Source organism: Microcaecilia unicolor, chromosome 2 (genome assembly GCF_901765095.1).
Source record: "Microcaecilia unicolor chromosome 2, aMicUni1.1, whole genome shotgun sequence".
Classification (NCBI taxonomy): Eukaryota; Metazoa; Chordata; class Amphibia; order Gymnophiona; family Siphonopidae; genus Microcaecilia; species Microcaecilia unicolor.
This window is the reverse complement of record NC_044032.1, coordinates 552,269,740-552,293,650: the sequence shown is the minus strand read 5'-3', so window position 1 is coordinate 552,293,650 and position 23,911 is coordinate 552,269,740. Positions and strand designations below refer to the sequence as shown.

Sequence of the window (23,911 nt, the reverse complement as noted above, 5' to 3'; positions counted from 1 at the left end):
GAGATAAGAGTTTTCAGTTTTGGCACAGTATAATTTATCACAAGAACAAAATATAAGAAAACCAATGGGCTGCATTAGGGGCTTATGGTCCATTTATGTTTAAACAAAAGAAATCTGCATGAAACAAACTATTTATATCATATGGGAAGCTTTCAAATAAATTAAAAAGCTGTCCAATAAGTAAAAACAAAACAAAACAAAACACTTTTGACCTATCTTTTAAGGCACTACTCCTATCCAATTGAAACAGCTTTAGACTGGTTGCAGATGGACAAATAATAAAGAACGACAACGTGGATGCAGCATTGCAGCAACTCATAGGTTTGCTTGCTTTGGTTTGCGTGTACACTGAAGGAGATGACAGCTGTGCAGGGTAATGAAAACAGAGATTAAACAAATTGGTTTCCTTGCTTACTGTGGAGTAGATAGGCGGCTCATCACTTCAAACATCTTGGTCCCGACGGTGTCCTTTGCCTGCCGCGTCCTGCCTATGTGGAAACAGCAAGTTGAATCAGAGTAGGCGGGACGTGGCAGCAGAAGGACCCCGACATCCTGTCCTAACCACTGCCTGCAGGTACGGTAACGGTCTGGTCCGGCGAACTGCAGCTGCGGCGGGGGGCGGGGAAGAGGTTGAAGGAGGGAGGCAGGGAGAGGGAGTGGATGCGGGAGGGAAGAAAGTGACAGTTCAAAGTATGGGGCAGTGGGAAGGGCAGCAGCAGGGGAGAGAGAATCAGGAATTCAGACGGTGCAAGTGTTTTGGGGGGGCGCAGGGGACAATGCAATTTGTGAAAAAAAAGCCTTCAAGTCCCTGCTGACAGCACAACATCCGTCTCGCAAAATAGTTCAAAAAACAACCAGTTCTGCAGAGCCGGTGCGAGCCGGCTCCAGCACACCACTGATTTCAGGGTTCTATTCTTTCTTGGTTTTCTTCTCACCTCTCCCATCTCACTTTTAGTGTATACTCTGGTGGATCCTCCTCCACTTCTATCCCACTATCAGCTGGTGTACCTCAGGGATCTGTCTTGGGACCTCTTCTTTTCTCCATCTGTACTTCTTCCCTTGGTGCTCTGATCTCCTCCATGCTTTCAGTATCACCTTTATGCTGATTACTCCCAGATCTACCTCTCTACACCAGAAATTGAAAGCACTAAAAACAGAACTGTTCAGAAGGGCATACCCCACCGACCTAACATAAAAAACCTGGACATCTGCGATACAACTTAACCAAAGATTGTAACGGACATTTCCTAACTCTTCCTTTCCCTCTCTAAGTTCTCCCCAATTGTCTCTACCATACATGTATCTCACCCTACTATAACATCACCTTGATATTAATCGCAACTTGAATTTGTTCATACCGAAATCGGTTAAAGCCGATTACGGTACCATGTAAGCCACATTGAGCCTGCAAGAAGGTGGGAAAATGTGGGATACAAATGCAACAAAATAAATAAATAAATTTCAGCATGAATCCAGGCCCAAGTCTCAGCCTGCCTGCCTGTCTGACAATGTTGTCTGGATGTCTCACTGCCATCTGAAACTAAACGTGGTCAAGACTGAGCTTCTAATCTTCCTCCCATTTTCGATAACTGTGGATAACACTCTCATCCTTCCTGTCTCATCAGCTCGTAACCTTGGTGTCATCTTTGATTCCTCTCTCTCTTTCTCTGCACATATCTAACAGACTGCCAAAACCTGTTTCTTTCTCTATAATATCACCACAATTTTTCCCTTCCTTTCTGAGCACACTACCAAAACCCTTATCCACACTTTTATCACCTCTCACTTAGACTACTGCAACTGGCTTCTCACAGATCTCTCACTAAGCCATCTCTCTCTCCCTCAGTCTGTTCAAAATTCTGCTGCACAATTTATATTCTGCCAGTGTCACTAAGCTCATATTAGCTCTCTCCTCAAGTCACTTCAGTGGCTCCCTGTTTCTGCATACAGCTCATAGTCCTCTTATTGACTTAAAAGCGCATTCACTCTGCAGCTCCTCAGTACCTCTCCACTCTTATCTCTCCCTATACTCCTCCCTTACCCCCTTTACTCTTATCTTCTTGTTGATGTTAATGCAAGTAGGTAAACACAGATTATATATATATATATATATATATATATATATATATATATATATATAATCTGTGTTTACCTACTTGCATTACCATCTTATTATTTATGCTTTAATTTGTGAACCACTTTGCTACAATTGTCGAAAAGTGATATCTCAAATTTTAACAAACAGAACCTTCCCAAAGTTTCCAGTCCATGTATCCCTCCTGAATCTTTCATTCTTCTATTGGCTTCTTTTAACATTCCACTGTTTCTTTTCTCTTTTACTTCCCCCTTCCACCCTATTCCACTTTCTCTTCCCTTTCTAGCTCCTTTCTCCTAATCTTCCTCTACTGCAGAGTAGCATGAGTCATCGTAGATGTTATGAGAGCAGCTCTCCCTTTGAATATGACTGCCAAGTTTCCTCTATCTATACACTTCCACTTTACTTACCAAGGATAGGCAAGGAATGAGATAAAGAAAAACTTTCAAAAATGGTAGAACGTCTCCCACTTCACTCATAAATTCTCATTCAAATCCACAGTGGTTACTAAATATATTACTGTATGACAGTTGTGTCATATTCCTTCTAGTTTGATTTATGGACTGCGATACCACAAATCTTCTGAAAAGAAAACCCCCAAATGGCTTTGGGTTTCCTTTCCAGATTCGTGATATTTTAAGATTTACCAAAGACGGGAAATCTTTGCGCGGGAAAATGCCTCTGTACGTCAGCGGACTGAATTCCTTTTGACTTTCACAGACTCACTGAACTGACTCTTCATTGGCAAAAAAAACGATTTGATTTTTGTTTTTTTAATTTTTAATTTCTGAATTTTTTAATATTGGAGGCAAATCAACTGAAAGCTACAAAAGACCCAATTTTTACTTGTCTATTAGGTCTCAACTAGCCAATTTTCTTGATTAAGCATCCATTGTTGCAAGCAAGAATGCTGACAAGAAATGTTGGGAGACAAGCAAGGACTCTAACAGACAAATGTTGGAAGTACAGTCTGAACAACAAAACTTTTCCTGACAAAGCCGATGTAAATATAAGGGCGAAACGGGACCCCGTAGGCTGGTTGAGACCTAAAGATAAGTAAAATTTGGGTCTTTCTTTTGTTTTCAGTTTCATTTGCTTCCAATATTTAAAACAAAAAATCACATAATCAAGAAAACTAGCTGGTTGAGACCTAATAGACAAGTAAAAATTGGGTTTTTTGTAGCTTTCAGTTGATTTGCCTCCAATATTAAAAAATTCAAAATTTAATAACTATAGCACTGTGATTAAAAATAAATAAACAGTGACATACATCTTTATAGTTATGAAATTAATCACTGGGTTAATTCTTAAGACTCCATGCAATTCAAATATTGGTGAGCACTGTTGATATAGATGACAATAGAATAGCTTCAAATTCCTGATTGTCAGAGGTGTTAAAGATAGAATAAAGTTAGTTGTGGATCCTGATATAAGCGCTATTCCATAAATAGTGCATAACCATGAGCGCCATTTATAGAATAACACTTAGCACTTTTTTCAGCACCAAATTTAGTCTTAAGTGTACACATTACAACCTTTTAACTTTACACAGAAAAAATAGTCATAAATTGGACATATAGTAACAAAGCGGAGTATAACAGCACCAGTTTGAAAAGCAGAAGAAATCCACAGTGATGAGAAAGTAAGGATAAAGCTAGAGATCAAATGGGGCACTCAGTACTACAGCTGGTACAGAAAAGAGAAAGCCATGATGGGCCTGGAGATACTATCTTGTTTTATTTTAGGTTCTAATGAGAGTCAGACAACCTTCCTTGCTCCAGCTTTCATGTCAACTAATCTGTGACATTCCTGTTCTTTAAGAAGCCTTAAGCAAATGATGCAATAATGAAGTATAAATACAAGAGATAAATGAAAGCTTTATTATAGTTCTGAAATAAACTCAAAGTGTTTATTTAGAAACAAACATGTTTGAAGACTCCTGCTAGTCAGTGCTGCCACCTCCTCCCTGCTACATTCAGAAGGCTGTAGAGTGGTCACTTCACCTTTAAACTGGAACAGGATTAACATCTTTACTAAATTTGACCAACAAATGGCAGTGCCAGTGTGATAAGTGATCTGCATTTTATTTGCTCTTTCCCCTCTTCCAGCTCACACAGGCTCTTGCACTAACCACACCTTTGTAGCAACCAGCTGAATTGAAGCTGCTGGGGGATACAGTCACTACCAGATGACAAGTATTTTTTGCTTGCTATTTTTGTTCTGCCCCCATATTCATGGAAGCAGGGTATATAATGATGAATATTTTATATGAGTATTATTTGTATTTAATTGCATTGTTTGTGTAATAGATAGCACTGTGTACTGGGGTCCCCCCTCCTTAGTTTGGAGTTCCAGTGATTGGCTCTTTGTGAGCTTTCCCTATTGGCTGTGAGCTCTGAGCTAGGGCTAGCCCTCTTTTCTTTGCCCCCCAGACTGGGTGTGAGAGCAATGGCGTAGTTAGGGGGCACAAGGGGAGCGGCCGCTCCCCCACACAGACTTCCGACAGCGCCAGCACCTATTTTTTTACGTGATCCATCACATTTAAAACATGCACAGGCAGAAGTCCACTCTCTGCTTCCTCAGCGCCTTAAACCTGGCTACGCTTCTGTGCAAGAGGCTCAGTCTGTGCCTTGCATGCCATGTGCTAGCAGCTTTTCTAAGAGCTGACCCTAGTTCCACTGTAGTTCCATCGAGGTTTTTTACCTTCTCTTTCGCTTTCTCCTCTCTCTCTCTTTTAAGTTCTTTCCTTAGAGCAAGTCCCTTCCCCAAGTCTCTTAGAGGCTTCTCCCTTAGGTTGCTGTAAAAGGCATTTTCCCTTTGTTTCTCCCTGCTTCAGTTTACAGCTTTGCCTCTCAGAAGTGCTAAGATCTGGCCTCTTCTTGCCTCTGGGGAGGCTGGGGACTGACTCCATGTTGCAATAGGCGCAGTTTTTACAGGCAGCTGAATTGTAGACTGAATTCTCTTTGTGCACAGGGAGAATTGCAATAAAGTAGATTTGCCTAAGAACTGATGGGCAGATGATCAAAAGCCCTGCAATGTTCCAAACAGCGCTCTAAAAATAGCGCTGGAACAGCATGGGGCTTTACCGCCCCTATGATCAGAGATAATAGCATGCAAATTTAAGCATGCTATTCTCTCTGATCATAGGGTAGAAGTGCGGGAGGACAATCCTCCTGCACTTGTTTGACAGGTCTGGGCTGTCAAAAGCCCAGACCTGTCAAACACAGGGGCTGGAGGTCCATGGGACCACCAGACCCCAACTACCCCACCCCGAGCCAAGCAAAACGGGGGCTAGAGGTCCAGTGGACCTCCGGTCCCCCAACTCCCCCCCCCCCCCACACAAGTTCGGAGGGCTGGAGATCCGGTGGGTCTCCAGCCCCCTAACCCCCCCCCCCCCCAGCATCCCCTCAGATGTCCCTGGTGGCCTAGTGGGCCATGGGTCAATCCCCTCCATCAGGTGGTCTAGCGGCCCTTCCCCACCCCCTACTTTCAGTTAGAGGAGGGAGGTGTGTTATGATTCTGCCGGTTTGGCAGGGGAGGGTGTGTGAACTTCATTCCTGATTGGCTGCCAGGGATTGAGCTGACGTCAGTGGGTAGTACTTAAGCCTTCATGTTCCTGCTACCCCTGCTTTGGCGTTACTTTCCTAGGTGGCTATAGCCTTTGCAGTTCTCTGTTAGAACGTTGTTCTGTGCTCTCGTGTGGAGTCTGTTTTCTCCTATTCGGGACTTTTGGTTACTTTTCCTTTGTCTGGGCTATTTCTTTCCAGTGTGTGTGTGTGTGTGTGTGTGTGTGTGTGTGTGTATATTCAGCTCTCTCTTAGTTTCCTTTGTCTGGGTTAGCTTCTGTCAGTGTGTGTGTGTAATCAGCTCGCTTACCTCCAGCTGGGTCTCTCCCTCTCTGGCGGCTGTTCTCTGTGGGAAGCCAGCTGCTTTGTTTGTTCAGAGGGGGCTTTGCTCGCCCTTCCTTCGGAGGTACTCGGTTGTTCCCAGTTTGATGTTCCATATTTTGCCCTGCCTGTTTGGCAGACTTCTGGCCCTCGCATCTTCGCTCAGGCTTGTTTGTTTATTTGTTTTTCCCCTTCTCCGTTGTCCGTGTTCCTGCCTCTGACTTTTGGTTCAGTGAGTTTTTAACCCCTTGTATACTGTGTCTCTGCCTCTGACTTCTGTGTATTTAGACAGATGATTTTCTTCCTCCCTATTGTGTCTTTGCCTCTGGCTTCTGTTTAGAGGGCTAGTTTACCTTTTGTTTTCTGTGCCCCAGTCTCTGGCTATTGTGGGTTTTAGTTAGTTTTTTCCCTTCTGTCCTCAGGGTTTCCTGGCTGCGGTGTTCTTGTGGCAGCCCTGCCTTCTAGTTGTTCTCTCTGTTCCCTTCTGTGGTTGTGGGGTGCTTCCTGAGCTATTTGCCTTTCCTGCGCTAGTTCCCTGGGTGTGAATCGGTTCCAGTTCGGCCGTGAGGCCCGTACGCGTGTGTCTGAGCGCATCGGTTCCTGGTCGGCCGTGAGGCCTGCTTGTATGCCTATTTTCCCTTTCTTCCTGAGGTGCAGTATGTGTGTAGGCGTGGGGTGTTAGATAGCTGGGGTGTGTAGTGGCTGGTTGGTCTCCCCTAGGCCTTGCCCTCTGTGGTCAGCGGGCCTCGGCCAGGGCTCAAGGGCTCACGACCAATCCAACAGATTACAAAGTGTCACCTATATGTGGGTACAGTAGGTTGTTGGTGGGTCAAAAACCCAAATGTGTGCAAAAGGCAAGGGGACATAGTCTGGGTGTAGTCTGTGTAGGACTAGGGCATGCCTAAAAGATATTTATTTATTCCCCATTTCAAAAAAGGAATAAAATGTCAATGATTTAACAGACTGACATCTGGACTTACACCTGCTACCAAGCAATTTTAGGATTTGACAAACTACTCCAACTGAGCAGAACTCTACTAGATGGATTAAGGGAGGTTGCCCCCTTAATCCCCCAGTGTCTTTTGCCATAGTTGCAAGAGATACCAATCACTGTGACAGCATCAAGAAAATATATATTAATATTTCTAAACTGCCAGAACATACAACTTTATGTTGGTATTCTACCACATAAACATGTATGTATTGGCACATAAAAGATTATGCTGGTTTCAACCAATTGAAAATGTCTACACTTATTTTTCTAAAATAGATGTTTATGCTCCATAAACATCCATTTCTCCTGTATTTTAGAACAGTCTGTACATTGGCAGATTCTGTTCTGAAATGATGGTGAAAACCTGAGATGTCCTAATCTAAACATATCAAGTCCAACTTCTATGTCCTTTCTATAATGGGGCTGAACGTGTATGCCCAATTTAAAGGTCGAAAATATGCTTTTCAGCAAGTGCACTGTGTGAAGATGAGACTATTGTGAAGATGAAGCTCCCACCTCAGGATCCCACGTCCCTCTTTCACTCAGGGTGAGCTGGTTCTCAGTATGCAGATTTTATGCAAATTATTCTACTACCCCTTTCTGCTCAGGGTGACCTGCTTCTCAAAGGCAAACACAGTCAGGTCTCACCAACAGGATATTCTCTTACAAATCTTTTATTCCCCCTTCCTGGGGCACACTTCTTCCAGCTTAAAACACTTTTACAAGCTTACACAGTCCTTCCAGCTTAAACATTTTCTTCTTACTCAGTTCAATCTTCCAGCTTAAGCACCTGGACCCTCAGTCCTTCCTTGTAACATGGACACCCCAGTCCTTCCTTGTAACCCGGACACCCAGTCCGTCCTTGTAACACACAGTTCTTATATCTGGCACTCTAGGGCCTTCTTACCCCAGCCAGCTTCCTTGCTTTGCCCACAGTTCACCACCAGTCCAAAGGGCTCAGCCAGTACTTCACATGGGGACCTCCTGCTTCAGCTACCAGCTCTCGTCTTCCGCTGCTAGCTCTCCTCTTTCCCTCACAACTCCCGTGGGGTATTAAGTGGTTAATGGCCAAACAGGACCCAGCCCATAACCTGCTGCACCTGTTCCTCCTCCAGGACTCTCCTCGGTCCTAGCGACCTCCTGCTATACATCCCCTTACTGGCTCCCTTTAGTGACTCACCCAGCCCTTCTCCCTGGACATTTTAGGGAAACAGCGCCCTCTAGGGGCCTAACCAGGGTAGGACAGCCTCTTCCTTCTCACAACTGACAGTGATAGGGATGAAGAAAAACAGAAAAGGCACAGGAGAGAGAGGACAAAAGAATCTTAAGAAGAAATATACTTACACCTGTACCAGAAGCTCTCCTCATTACATTCTCTGAAGACCCTCCTCTCCTCCTCTGTAGGAACATAAGCCATACTTACAGGATTCTAGCATTCAAAGGAAATTGAATACAAATTATAAAGATGGAAAGAAGTTTTGAATTCCCACACAGAACGTAAAACATTTTGCAAACAGGTATAAAATAGCCATATTCTAAGCAAATTAGTAAGTAGCTGGTACTCATATCCAGATGACCAGAAACAGAAGAACCAAATGGACATCAATCAAATGAGAATCAAGAGAACTTGTGGGTGTTTTCCTTCAGCCATTTCTCAACCCTCTCCCATGCTAACCACTGAAACAACAGGGATGCTGCTTATTGGCACTGGAGCTTTTCAAGGACTTCATAGCGCTGTACCCACTTGTGTGGTGTGAAGTAAGTAGTCGCCATGAGATTATTGTTGACAATATATATATTATTAATGTACTTTGAATGTAATAACAATCAAAACGGACCCTTTAAGCTTTGGAGGTAAATGATTGCAAGGAGCTTGGATCTGATAGCCCAATGATATGTTTATCTGATGCCTTATAGCTTTTTATGTCCTTTTTTTTACAGTATACTAGTTTACAGAATTGATTTTTGCCACTTTGTTTCCACTTCCCCTCTAATGTTGATTTGCCTAATTTTGGGGGAAGCTTGGTTTTGCATATTTTTTTTTTCACTTTACCCTTTTCACAAATTTATCAACAGCATTTTAAATGTCAGCAAGGAATGGGAGAAAGCCCTCAAAATCAGACCCATAATCCCTTCTATCCCTTTCAAGACAGCCTACATTTCCTCTACCACTAAAAGGCTGATGAAATAAACCGTGCTTAGCTTGGCACAGATGTTTATTTTCATTTAGCTCTGCAGCCAGTGTTTTAGCACACACAAAAATCCATCCTAATCAGAAAGTACTGCAAGGAAAATACATGGTAATTAGCAACATACAATATTAAAAACAATGCAGAAGATAGCCTTAAGTTTAGTGCAATTTTTTTAAACTTCCCCAATAAGACTAGCCTAGATCTAAAATAGCTCCTCCTCTAGTCAGCATTAATTTATTACATCAAGGAATTTTACCTCCCTAGTGTTCCCTGATGTAACATTTATACAGTCAATATTTGGGGTAACTGAAATCAAGAAAATACCATCAGAGAAATCCCATCACTTACAAGTGACGAATGATTCACCAGACCACTGTTCCAAAATAGATCTTTACATAAAACTGTGGAGAAAAAAAAGACCAATAACAAGAGACAGGTTCACCTTCAAACACTAAGGGGGTCTTTTCCTAAAGCTTATCTTGAGTTATCTGCAGCAGGGCCCACAGGAATAAAATGGGCCCTGCTGCAGATAACTCGAGATAAGCTTTAGTAAAAGACCCTCTAATGACCCACTCACCATCATCAATGGTCAATAATTTTCTTAATATATTCCCATCTGTCTCCAAGGATTATTGAGGTAATTGAAATCACCCATTATATAGTTTATTGGTATTTGCTATTATACTATTGTCTAATTTGCCAGCTTTCCTAATTTCCGTAAACCTTTCTTCATCTGTTTGTTTCTTCTATCCTGTCAGATGGTAGTACAGCCCTATCAGTATACTCCTTTCCTTCATACATAGAATTTCAATCTATAAGGATTCCATACTGCTGTTTCATGTAGAACGTTTGACTCAATTCCCTCTAACATATAACGCAAACCCCCTCCAATTTGATCCCCTCTATTATTGCAATATAATTTGTACCCTGTTAACACAGTGTCCCATTGATTGCCCTCCTTCCACCAAGCCTCTGAAATGCCTATTATATCTTTCTCATCATTTAGGGGGTCTTTTACAAAGGCACGCTAAACGCTAGAGACACCCATAGGAATATTATTATTATTATTTGTTACATTTGTATCCCACATTATCCCACCTATTTGCAGGCTCAATGTGGCTTACATATTACCGTTAACAGCAATAGCCGATTCCCGTATGAACATATACATGGTGTGAATAATACAAAGTGATATTGTGGTGGAATGAAGTACATGTATGGTAGGTTGGATTGGGGGGTCTTAGAGAGGGGAGGAAGAGTCAGATAATGTTCATTAAGGAACAAAGAGCCTAAATTTAGCTTTCAGAACCTCTCTCCCACATTTTCCTTTGTTACTGGTACCCACATCTACTAAGACAGCTGGCTCCTCTCCAGCACTATCTAAAATCCTATCTAGGTAATACATAAGGTCCGCCACCTTCAAACCAGGCAGGCAAGTGACCGGAGATCCTCACATGCACCAGTCACCCAGCTATCTACATGTCTAATGATTGAATCACCAACAACAAAGCTGTCCTAACACCTCCTGGGCAGAAGCTCCTGGAGACACATCCTCGGTGAGAGTGGCTATTGCATCCCCTGGTGGGTAGGTCCTGGCTACAGGATTATGTCCTACTCAATCAGGGTGATGCTCTCCTTTTAGGAGACCTCCCTCCTCCAAGGCAGCACAAGAGCTGCCAGACTGAGATGGGACTTCTCTATAACATCCCTGTAGGTCTACTCTACATACTTCTGTCTCCCTGAGCTCCTCCAAGTCTACTACTCTAGCTTCAAAGAGAACTAGAAGCTCTTTACATTGAGAGAGAATCAGAGAGAAATGGAATATCAGCAAGGAAACATCAAACATCACTGACCAGGTACAAACATCAAACGCCATTCACAGGGATTACAGAAATAGCAGCAGGATGGTTCATGTGGTAATAATGGCAGGACTCATGGAAAATGTTTCCTCAAACTAATGAGCCATTTATTTCAAGCAGAAAATTGTCCATAAAAGTTCAACTCTCACTTTCAGAAGACTGAAGAATGAGTGCAACACGAAACTTAGGCCAACTTGAAAAAGTGCTGGATCTCCAGCACACCGGTTATGGAACAAGTTTGCTTAAATGGAAGAAACTAAGCTGGCCAGGTATATAAGGCAACATGATTTAGATCCATGTCCTACCACTGTGTTAGTTTCTTCCTTCAGATCTATACTCAGATTATAAGAGATCCAAGATGGTGTCAAGGTGAAAGGATGCACCTTTAGGAGCTGTGGTTTTCCAACGAAATTCTGGGTTTGTTGTGCTCGTGGAAAGCAAGATGGGGAAGAGGACAGCTAAGACCTGCCCCAGCCCCCTCTTCAGTACCTTCAATGAGGCAGGCGACACTGGATTATTACCGTTTGCAACCAGGTCAAATGTTTGCTTCATCTTTCCCCATGCCGGCAGCAGAAGCTGCCAGTGGCAGTTCAAGCGGGGTGACATTGAGTCCTCTTGAATGTGCAGCTCTCCTGCAACCAGGCAGCAGTTATGCACTCAAACAGTGCTCAGCAGAACTACCCCGGGAGGAGGTGGTAACTGAAGGATGAGGGGGACAGCTCGTGGTGACATCAGCCCAGACAGTTGGAGAAGATCAGATGCTGCATTTGGCATCCAGAGTGTTCGGGAAGGAAACCTGAGTACTCTGTGCAAAGACAAGGGCCAGGCTGTGTCTGAATTGGAGTTTTGGGGAATGGAGAAACCAGTCGTGGTGACTCTTGAAGTACTGTGGGATGCTATTGGTAACTTTTACTCCTCTTTACTGATCTCAGCTAAACACAACACTAAGGATATTGTGTCTATTTCTGAGGAGGTTTTGACTCAGGCTCAGGGCACTGGGTAAAGCAGACTGTTGAATTGGAAGTTACAAAATCTAAGGTACAGACTATGGAGACTTTGGAAGTAGTCTCCCTCAAACAAAAATTTCATGTGTAAGTGTTTAGAATACTTGGAATTCTAGGAGGATATTGAGACGCCAGAACTTTCCTAGTCTCTCCTATGGACATGTTTAGGAAATATATGGTATACATTTTAAAATTTCCTCCAGATTCATTGTCCCCGTTCACCAGGGCTTAATATATACAGGCCACCAGAGTTTATGGTGGTTCGGAGGTCCAGGCTTGAGGTGAGGGTGTCTTAAATTTGACTTCATTTCTGGAGTCATCCCTGGAGCTGGTAACGCAGAGGATACTTTGGTAGTTACCTTTGCTCTTGAACCAGAACGCAATACCGTATTGAAACTTTCTTTTAGATAGTTTGACACATTGTTTATGGAATCTAAAATTTATGTTTTTCCTAATTTGGCTTGGGTTACACAGACAAGGCGCAAGGCTTTCCTGGCTTATAGGTCTATGGTTCAAGCCTTGGGAGCCAACTTTGTAATTGCATTTTCCTTGTGCACTTTTAATCGTATTTCAAGGTAATCAATTTCAATTTTCTGAAATCTAAAGAGGTTAATGTAAACATGTAACCCACATGTGCACTGCTTAGGTGGGATGAGAAGCAATCTTTAGTTAGAAGTCCTTTTGGATAGGTTTACTCAGTGTTTTGTTTTGGGTTTTTTTTTAATGTTTTCTTAATCTTGGCTCATATTTCCTAGTTTGCGGAAGGAAAATGTAATTATTTCTAATATTGCTTTTTTTATCTTATGCTTTCTGATTTCATTTGTATCTCAATGTTTTGGTGTTACTTGAATATTTTACATGTAAAGTTATAAATAAATAAAAAACTATACTCTGGATGCTGAATTCTATTGACAGCTGGTTGTTTTCCAGAGGATATCAGCATAATACTGTTAATTCCTATTTTGAAATATCATACTAAATCTATAGATAACTGTTCAAACTATAGGCCAATAGCCAATATTCCATTTTTAGTAAAAGTCTCTGATGCCTTTGTTGCTTCTCAACTTCAGGATTACTTAGTTTCGGTCTACTTGCCCTATTGCAATCAGGATCTCTTAAAACACATAGGGCTTCTTTTACTAAGGTGTGCGCTAAACGTAAAAAGAAACCCATTTAATTCCAATGGGCTTCCTAGCCTTTAGCACACATTAAATCCGTTAGTGGACCTTAGCAAAAGGACCCCATAGTACCGAGACACATTTATTAACTCTCCTAAGTGAAATAAGATGGAGGAAATGCCCTCAGTATTGATACAAAATACTTAGTAAAGTATAACTGGTAAACGTCAATTGATTTTTTTACTCTTTCAAAAAGTGCAAAGGCTAGGGGGACTCTCAAGGAAGTTACATCGTACTACTTTTAAAACGAACAGGAGGAAATATTTTTTCACTCAACAAATAGCTAAACTCTAGAACTCATTGTCAGAGGATGTGGCATCAGCGGTTAGTGTATCTGGCTTTAAAAAACGGTTTGGACAAGTTTCTGGAGGAAAAGTCCATAGTCTGCTATTGAGATAGACATGGGGAAAGCCACTGCTTGTACCTGGAATCAGTAGCATGAATCTTGCTATTATCTGGGATTCTGTCAGGTACTTTTGACCTGAATTGGCCACTGCTGGAAGCAGGATACTGGGCTAGATGGAGCATTGGTCTGACCCAGTTTGGCTATTCTTAACTGTATAAACTGCTTATTTTCTGGTACACCGCTATGGTAACCCTGACTGTGTGAGATGTTCAAATCAATTTGCAATCATATCTATATAAATAATTCCCACCTCCAACATTCTGAAGCTCACTCCGTGGCAGTGAAGCCCTAAAGCCTTGAACCCCTGTAGTGTTCGTAGGCTCTCAGCACCAGTCATAGACCCGCCCTCAGCCCCACCCCACCCACACATAATTCGCAACTCCAACATTCTGAAGCTTTCTCCGTGCCACTGAAGCCCTGTAGTGTTCGTAACCGCTCTCACCAAAACTCATACAGCCGCTCTCAGCCCCGCCCCCTGCAAACTACGTCACTCAGTCACTCATAGCACCTCTCACTCCCGCCAAACCAAGTCAACAAAAGCTGTACTTCGCCAGGAAGGGGGGGGGGGTCCACACCCCGAGGGGAGGGGGCACATTTTAGCCCCCCTGCCATTGCCAACCCCCCTCCCCCGCCGCCACCAACTTTACCCTCCCCAAAGACCCTCTCGACCTCCCCTCCCACCGCCAACACACCGTCGCCTACCTTTGCTGTCAGGGGAACCCAACCCCCGCCAGCCAAGGTCGTCTTCTTCTTCGTTCAAAAGGCTTCCTCATTCTGATTCAGACGTCCTGCACGTTCTACGTGCAGGACGTCAGACTCACAGAATGAAGCCTTGCTGAGTTGCTCTGCAAGGCTTCATTCTGTGAGTCTGACGTCTGAATCAGAATGAGGAAGCCTTTTGAACAAAGAAGACGACCTCGACTGGCGGGGGTTAGGGTCCCCTGCCAGCAAAGGTAGGCGACGGCGGGTTGGCGGCGGGGTGGGGAGGGGGGGTTATGACTTCAAAGTGAAGCTGACAAGCGAGCGGGAGAGGGTGGAAGACCTGTTCGAATACGAGGGCTGCAAAGTTGGACGAGGCACTTATGGGCATGTGTATAAAGCCAAGCGGAAAGACGGGTGAGTGACAAGGCCGGGGCCCCGGGGACTGTGTCCTCCCTTTCCGGTATTTATGGGACTGCTAATGGAAGGAGGGGTGAGGCCCGCAGGGGTGGGGGTGACATTTTCTCTTTCTCCCCTTTCTCCCTGTATACATTTATTTCATTCTTATTTCGGGCTCAGCCCTGTTACCGGTCCATGAGAACCACTGGGGGCAGGGGGCAGGGGCCAGTGCTCAGACTATCTTTATACACCTGCAGAGCTTGCTTTCTTTTTGGGAGGTGGGGGTGAGGAGAGGCCTGCTGTAAGCACCGCTCTCCCACAATTTGGTCCACAGCACACGGTCAGATCTGGGTTGTATTTTACATTTCAGGAGTTCTCGGGAACTAATGTGTGATTGAACAGCAATGGTTGTTAGAGGAGTGGTAGTGGGCAGTGGGATTCCACGGGAAATATTTGGCTATTAATTGTTTTAAAGTACAAGTAAGTAGATTTTGTTCAAGAAAGCTTTCTAGAAACAGCTGGGATTTACTTCATTCGCTCTCTCTCTCTCTCTAACACACTCGAGCTCTCTCTCTCTGAAACACACTCACTCTAATTCTCACACACACACACACACACACTCACTCTCTCTCTGAGGACAGGGAGCGGAGCCTGGAACTCGGATGACAGGGGGGAGGGAGGGGGCCAAGCTGGAACTCGGAGGATAACCTTGCTAGCGCCCATTTCATTTGTGAGAAACAGGCCTGTTTTACTAGTTTATATATGAATGATATACACACAAAGTATATATATACATGTATATAAATAATACACAGTGTTATCTTTATTGACCTAATCCAAATACTGTCAGCCCTCTACTGCCATTCCTATTTAATTAGTCAGTACTGTGTGTTGGTGTTACCAGTCTTTTGCATACTACCTGTTTACAAGACACTAACAGATGACTGTTTCTCCTCCACCTATCAGACCATCAAGGACCTCCCCTCTCTGCCACCATCCCACCCTCCCCGCCATCCACACTCACTCTTCTTTCTCTCTTTACCCTCATCATCCAACATCATCTCCCCCATCTCTCCCCACCACCACCACCATTCACTATCACCCAATCTCTCCCCCTCTCCCTTCACGGTGGTATTTTGAGTATGGAATTTCTTTTTTTTTTTAATGTACATTTGAACATGTTGGATATTTAGAGGAGGTTTTTTTTTTTTATTAGGTTCTTAGGTTGTAAACAATTCTAGAACTAAAGGCCAAGATGTTATATAAATAATAGATGAAGGGGTATATTTAGTGTTGGCATTATTAGATTGAAAAGCAACATTTGATAACTGTATATTCTTAGTTGATGGATTAGTTGGTGGACTTGGCAATTGGTGGTAAAGTGTTAGTATGGATATCATCTTTTTTTGTATGGGTGGCAGCAATCAATTATAATGGACAACCAGTCTACTATGAGCTGTCCTGTTTTATGGGATGGCCTGGGGGCGCCATCATCTCCTTCATTTATTTTATTTTTTTTTTTTAAGCAGCAATGGCAAGGGTTTTAAGGAGGCCTGTGTTAAGTACCATAATTTTGAAGTTTTTGTTTTCTCTAGGGGGGAAAGATCGGGCATATGGACTGGTACAATTAAAGTGGTGATAGCAAAGTGAAAGTAAATGTATCACAGAACAAACTGCAATACAATCTCCATGATAGATGTCCTATGAGCTCATAAATCGCCTCCAAAGTTGGATCACCCAATAATAGTTTAGTAAAGATTTTAGCTAAGTGTTCAAGACTGTTTATAAAATCAGGGTGTGGAACTGGATAGTAGCACATTCACAAATTTGACATTACCCCGCTGTTCAAATGTTATCACTGGTTACCAGTTCAATATAGAATTAATTTTAAGTTCTTCACTATGACTCAAAGCTTTTCATGATCATCAACCACCTTGAGTTCTCTTTTTGCTCCTTATGTGCCTAACAGAATTTTAAGATCTATATAGGTTGGGTGTCTAATGGAGCAAAAGCACATTAGGAGGTAACCCATGAGAAGGCTTTTTTTTTTTTTTTTTTGCTAGTTTCTCTTCCAAGAGCCATTAGATCAGAAGCAAAACCTTTTTCTTCTGCTTGGCCTGTGACATACTGATAGAACGCAAAGGGAGAATCTACTAGTGAGTCTACAAACTAGTACTCAATAGTTAGGTTAAATACATTAAAAACTGGTGCCATGGTATGTTGGTTTTTTGCTCTTCCAAGCTAGGGCCCCATATTTAGACTAAAGAAACCCCACATTTATGTGTAATGTGTTTTGTTCTTGTACAAGTGTACATTATAATGGGGGATTACTAAATTTTGCTGTGTGGATCTCTCCAGTTACTGGGGGGAGGGGTGATATCAAGGGTGGCCAGAGGTCCAGCCCAGGAGGGTGTGTTTAAGCAATAAGGTGCAGAAAGAAACTGTGTTAAGTTGGTGAATGGCATGGGGGGAGGTACTAGGGAGGTAATGTGATGTGCCTTGCACAGGGTCTTTGGTTCCCTGTACCCCCTCCCGAACCCTTGGAGAAGGGGGTCTTGGAAAGGCAGAATAAACCGAGGCTGAATAAAAGAGCAGTTGTTGCCCCAACAGTAGCAACTGAGAAGGCATAAGGAGCTCTTGGGTAAGAGGAACCCAGCCCAGGAGCCAGGACAGAGGAAGCCTGTTCAAGGCCAGGATGCAGCTCCAAGTGCATCGCTGGAAGGACAGCCATAAGGGTCTATGCGTGAGGGAAGTGGATTGCAATCAAAAGTGTGTACGTGCACAAACTTTTTAGCACGCACCAATAGAGACATCCATAGAAACATAATGGGCGTCTCTATCGTTAGAGCACCTATAGCGCGGCTTAGTAAAGAGGGCCCCAAGTGACTTAAGCTGCAGATGCAAATACGAGTTGGTGGGAGAATTTGGCAGGGATTCCTCCTGAAGGAATAACTGATTTGTTGGACAGGGTTGGAGTTTGAAGTCAACAACAATATATGTCTGACATACTGAAAAGTGTTTGCCAGGCTGTTGCAGAAGTTCCAGTAAAGTTGATTTAGCATAAAATAAAAAAGAATCCTTAGCATGCAGAATGGTCTTTGGTGTGAGAGCAAGGACGCTTGCTCCAAAGAGGTTGGATAAAACAGGAGATGAAGTGATCCTATCTAGTCCACTGTATGAGCTGAATCCAGTTATTACACCCAAAACAATAGCAAATGCTATTGAAAACAATAGCAAAAGATTATTAGAAATAATGGACTGCCTATACGTGGTCCATCTGTAACAAGCCTAAACCTGTTCCAGTTGGATAGGCGGTGCCTTAAAAGGTAGAGGTGAAAAGATTTTTTTTTTACTTATTGGACCTTTTAAATTTATTTGAAAGCTTCCCTTAAGATATAAATATCATGAAACAACAATTATCACTAAAACAGCTTCAAACATTATTGTAGCTAGTAGCAAAAGCATTTATAAACTCTGTATTTTGTGCTCATTTTTCTACACTGTTCAGTACAGATGGCCAAATTTTAGTGAGGATATCCTTTTCCTGATGGGTTTATTTGAACTGTTGTTGTAACCTGCCTTGGGAAGCCTGGTGTTATAAAGATGATGGAATATATTGAAATTAAATGGAAGTAGAATTAAACTCTCCTTTCATTGGGGCACATGGAATCACATCTTCATCTGTTTTGTACAAGTTTACATTTTAGATACACAAATGGATTATTCTATATTGAACATGATTCAAGGGCAAGTGGTTCAACTCCACTCATTATTTTATGATAGAGGTCTATAAAATAATGAGTGGAGTTAAACGGGTAGATGTGAAGCGTCTGTTCACGCTTTCCAAAAATACCAGGACTAGGGGGCAAGCGATGAAGCTACAATGTAGCAAATTTAAAACGAATCGGAGAAAAATTTTCTTCATATTAAACTCTAGAATTCATTGCCAGAGAATGTGGTAAAGGCAGTTAGCTTAGTTTAAAAAAGGTTTGGACAGCTTCCTAAAGGAAAAGTCCATAGACCGTTATTAAATGGACTTGAGAAAAATCCACTATTTCTGGGATAAGCAGTATAATATGTTTTGTACATTTTTGGGATCTTGCCGAGTATTTGTAACCTGGATTGGCCACTGTTGGAAACAGGATGCTGGGCTCGATGGACCTTTGGTCTTTCCCAGTATGGCAATACTTATGTACTAATAAAATAAATATTTTGTTTCATGTAGATCTCTTTTGTTTAAACATAACTAAACGGGATATTAGGTCCGTAATAGAGTCCATTGGTTTTCTTATATTTTGTTCTTGTGATGACTTATACTGTGCCAAATTGTTCTTATGATGACTTATACTGTGCCAAAACTGAAAACATCTCTCTCTCTCTCTCTGGTCAATAATAAAAGGATCTCATTGTGAACACTATCCACCCTAAAAGGTTGTTTCATGGCTGTACATGAGAAATTGTGATACTGAATAAATAAGTGTATGTTTGTGTCCCTAGTCATGCATCCAAACTTTGTATAACCCTTCAAGAAATCCAGTTAATTATTTAACTTATTAGTGGAACATAACCACAGAGGCATGGTATGGTTGCATTTTCAATATGGAAATACTAGGGCCAAACTAAGGAACAGGTTATTTTGAATTAGTCTTCAGTGGACCAAACTTGCTTTCCTTGTGCCATCACTATTCAGCAGGTAGACAGAGGATAAAGGATTTTTTAAATTTTACATTTATATCACACATTATCCCAAGCAAAGTCGGGTTCAATCTAGCTTACATTTGAAAATACAGTAACACAGAATAATATAATTCAGTTATATCATGGGAGCAAATAGATAGATATGTCTGAAACATTTAAAGCATATATACCCAGTTGGGCATTTAAAAGTTTGTCCTTTAATTATGCCACATGTTCAGAAATCATAGCCCAAGTATAGGCAGTTATTCAAAGATTATCACATGCACACATCAGAACAGGCATTCATCACATTGCAAAAGTAAACAACAACTTCTATAGAGTACATCCAAAATTTTATTTTTATTTTCTTATTTCCATCTTCCACATTACAGACAGTAGATGTACAGATCAGAAGGACCCAAAGCACTCCAAAACAATTAAAGTAAAAAACAACACAGTTTATACCTAATTGTTCAACCATCCTTAGGATTGACCTTTGGGTTTAAAAAGTAAAACCATGTGCATGTAAGGTCTGGATAAACAAATTAAAGTGATCAAAATTCAAAGCAAATGCCCATAATATGTAATACATGGTAGCAATAATGAAAAAATGATGGAATATTCACACAGCAGGCAGCCTGAGCCAACAGATTTATTTTCCACTGTACATACATCAATTAACTTTGTATGAACTGGGCAGCTAATAGTGTGCTGAACTGGACAATGCTAGCACATTTAGACTGACTCTGGACTTCTGCATGAAGGTAGCTCTGCCCTCATTATTCAATATCTGTCTTTTAAATAGTAGTAATAAAAATATTAAGTACATTTTTATAATATACCACTGCAATCCACAAAACAAGCAAATTCCCACATGACATCTTTTTCTTTTGATACAGGAAAAAAATGTTTAATGCTCCCAAGTTTCAACCTAATTCATGTTTAATGTGCGATATAAATATCATAAACAAGTAAATAGATAGAAACAACAAATATTGAGCAACTGATTCTCATAACATGATGTCTGTTTTAGTGGCCCCTTACCAGGAGAAAACAAAATCTCTGCAGGAATATAACACTGCTATGGTGTCACTATAACCAGCCCCTCCAAACGACACACTGATTAAAATTTATAACAAATTACTACTCTAACTATGAAAAGTTATTCTGCTATTATACTTCCTCTGTGTACATCCGTATACTGCATAAGCCGGCATGTTAGAAAATATAAGTGAGATTAAATAAAAATGCTACCAACGATAAAGAACAAAGTGGATGCAGCAACTCATTGGTTTGCTTGCTTTGTTTTGAGTGTATGGCAATGATGGCTGCACAGGGAAAGGGAAACTGAGACCATCCTAATTGGCTTCAACATTTTGGCATCACTTCAAGCCCGATGCATAAAGGAAGCCATAAAATATGGCTGCTTCTGTAAAATTTAGCGATGCACAAAGGGGATCAAATGCAAATGAGCTGCATGGATCCCCCTTTGTGCATTGCTCTGCTGTTTGCAAGTCAGAGGTGTCAAGCCCTACAAACTCCACACTTTCCTTTTAATTTCATTGGTGGTCCAGTGGATACTGACTCCCCCCTCCCCCCCCCAAAACAACTTTTTTTTTTCTACGATTTTTCCTAGTGGTCCAGTGAACTGCGACCCTCTCCCCTGCACACACACACCCAGACCCATCCACACCTCTCCGTGTACCTTTAGCAGGTGGAGGCATTATGGCAGGGGCAACAGCTTCTCCTTCTTGCCTTGGGCCCACCCAGAACAAAGTGGTGGCACCCAGGACCTGCCCAGCGCATTTTGGAATGCACTGGGTGCAGCTAAACCACGTTGTTCTGGGTGGGCAAGGCAAGAAAGAGAAGCTGTTGCTCCTGCCTTAATGCCTTCACCTTCTAAAGGTACATGGAGGGGTGTGTGCACGTGCAGGGGAGAGGGTCACAGTCCACTAAACCACCAGGAATATTTAAAAAATAAAAAGATTTGTGGAGGTGTTGGGATCCATTAGACCAACAGGAATATTTTTTAAGGTTTTTTTTTGGGAGGGGGGGGGAGGAGGAGGGGGAGCTCATGATAGGGCTCAGCTGAGGGGACACCGGGAGGTGAGAGGTAAGAAGCACAAGCAAGTAGCCTTTTGCAGCTGCCTGCTTGTGCTTCCCTCCTCTCCGACAGCTCCAAAGCAGCAGTAAAATTCTCTCATTAAATTACGCTGATGTAGAGCTTATTAAAATACTGAGCTCACTGTAATACATTTACATGGGGTTCTTGGTGGCTAGCGGCACTTCTACGAGCCATGGAAAACCCCTTGGTGCATTATTAGCTATCTAATAGCTGCCTTTGGATTACATAGAACCAGTCTAAAGCAAACATTAATAGAACAGTAAGCTTTGTGCATTTTATTTATTTATTTTTGTTACATTTGTACGCCGCGCTTTCCCACTCATGGCAGGCTCAATGCGGCACGCAATGGAGGGTTAAGTGACTTGCCCAGAGTCACAAGGAGCTGCCTGTGCCGGGAATCGAACTCAGTTCCCCAGGACCAAAGTCCACCACCCTAACCACTAGGCCACTTCTCCATCTGGCACTTCCTCTCCTGTTTTATCTAACCTCCTTGGCTTGCTCCTCTGACTGATAAAGTCTGACAAGCCTCTCTTGAATTCCCTAATACCACGGATCTCTATTCTGGACCTTGACCCACACCTAAGCTCGACCAGGAGGGACTGTACTGAATGTGAAGTGTGTAGTGAGAGAGAGTGTGGTTAGTGTGGTGAAACTTATTTTCTGCTGTGACCCTAGTTGGAATTGGGAACTGAGCTAGTGGCTGGGCAGCAAGGTCTGGGTTGCAATAGTGTGGCAAGTCTTTATTTTTATGGAATTCTTTTACATATTTAGCTTTGTAAACCGTCTTGATCTTGTCCACCATAGCAATATAACAAATTTCAAATTAACATACTTTATCAATTATGTCTCAAATTTCAACACCTGTTCAGGTACCTCAACTGTTACAAAAAAAAAAAAAAAAATCATTCTATGGTCCTCCCACCCACTGACCACCCTGTGGCTGATTTTGCTAAACTTTGATATTCTGTGATAAATTCAGGTTAGATTATAATCTTCTGTATTTAAATCTCCCACAAATAAATTTGAGATGAATGTAGCTGTTAAAACAGGTGAATATGCATGGGCATATCACCCTAGTTTGGTGCAGCTAGTTGCCTGCAGTAGATATTTAAAAAGAGGATCAATAATCTGGCCAGATAGGGGAAATTACTATTTTGTTTAGCAACAGAAAGCATCTTCAGCATAATTATTAATATTAAACAGCAATACAATGTAAACAGAATAACACACCCCTTCCAAATTTTTTTAATTCGGATGCAAATTGAAAACTTTTCAATTAAATTAAGTTTTCAATATATACAAAATTGTTACAACTGAATTTATGTCAACAATGTTATTATTGGACAGTACGAGACATATTCTGCAGAGATAACGAGTCACACGCCGAACACCCCTCTTCACACACATTCGGGAACCGGAAGATCGACCTTCCCTCCCAGTAGGCTGCCATTCATCTCTCTCTCTTCCGTTCTCCCCGGCCCGGTCCAACATATCTTCCTCTCTCCTACCTGGTGGCGATCCCGCACCTTTACTCTCAACCCCACCCCGCTACCATCAAATTCATACCTGAGGTCACCTCCTGACCCCTTCTACTTTGCCTTTCCAAATGCTCCGCTGTCTTCTTCTCTCAGATACGTGTACCCCCCCCCCCCCCTTACCGGAAACAGGAAATTGCGCCACATAAGGCACAGGGCAGGAGCAGGACACTGGACTGGAGAATTAAAAAAATTACGAACGAGAAGGGCGGGACACCGGAGAAGGAAAGCTGTGAAGCCTGACTGAGTATCATTCACGGGTCCAAACTAAGAACACGTTGGAAGTAGAAAGCTGCACGGGAACGGAGTTTGCGGGAATCCTGCAGGGTTCCAGTGGAATCGTACGAGCCTCTCAGGGTTTTTACTAAAGGTTAGCTCGAGTTATCTGCAGCAGAGCCCGTAGAAATAAAATGGGCCCTGCTGCAGATAACTGAAGCTAATCTTTAGTAAAAGACCTGGGTCTGGTGACCACCTAGTACCTACCCAAGGTTATCCAAGACGGTACCGCGCCTCCTTCGTTCAATAATTCAGCGCAGCCGCACTTCCTCAAGTTTTGCCCTGGCTCAAGGACAAGGAGGTTGAAGAAAACAGGAGACGGGATGCTCTCAAAAACTTGAAGCCGCTTAGGTTAGCTGTTCTTTCCTCTTCCCCGCGTAGCCGTCATCTAGTACAGTCAAAACACAGCAACAAATCTATGAGCTACAGCATCCTCGTCGTTCTTTATTGTTAGGGCATTTTTATTTAATCTCACTAATATTTTCAAACATGCTGGCTTGTGCAGCATACGGATTTTCGCAAATCTCTGAAGACATATTTCTTCAACAAAGCCTACAATGAGAACCTAAAAAGCCCACGGCCACT

At 42.4% G+C, this 23,911-nt stretch overlaps 1 protein-coding gene across 1 annotated transcript in view; it reads right to left on the bottom strand.

The window, feature by feature from the left end:
• The window catches only part of OCIAD1 (OCIA domain containing 1), a gene marked incomplete at its 5' end in the record, with an annotated part of 75,757 nt that extends 52,079 nt beyond the window's left edge, over window positions 1-23,678 (bottom strand). The window contains 3 exons of the mRNA XM_030192202.1: window positions 8,321-8,405; window positions 9,517-9,569; window positions 23,534-23,678. Of these exons, the coding sequence (XP_030048062.1) occupies window positions 8,321-8,405; window positions 9,517-9,569; window positions 23,534-23,678 (283 nt within the window). The remainder of the gene's footprint in view (window positions 1-8,320; window positions 8,406-9,516; window positions 9,570-23,533) is intronic.
• Window positions 23,679-23,911: the final 233 nt, after the last annotated feature.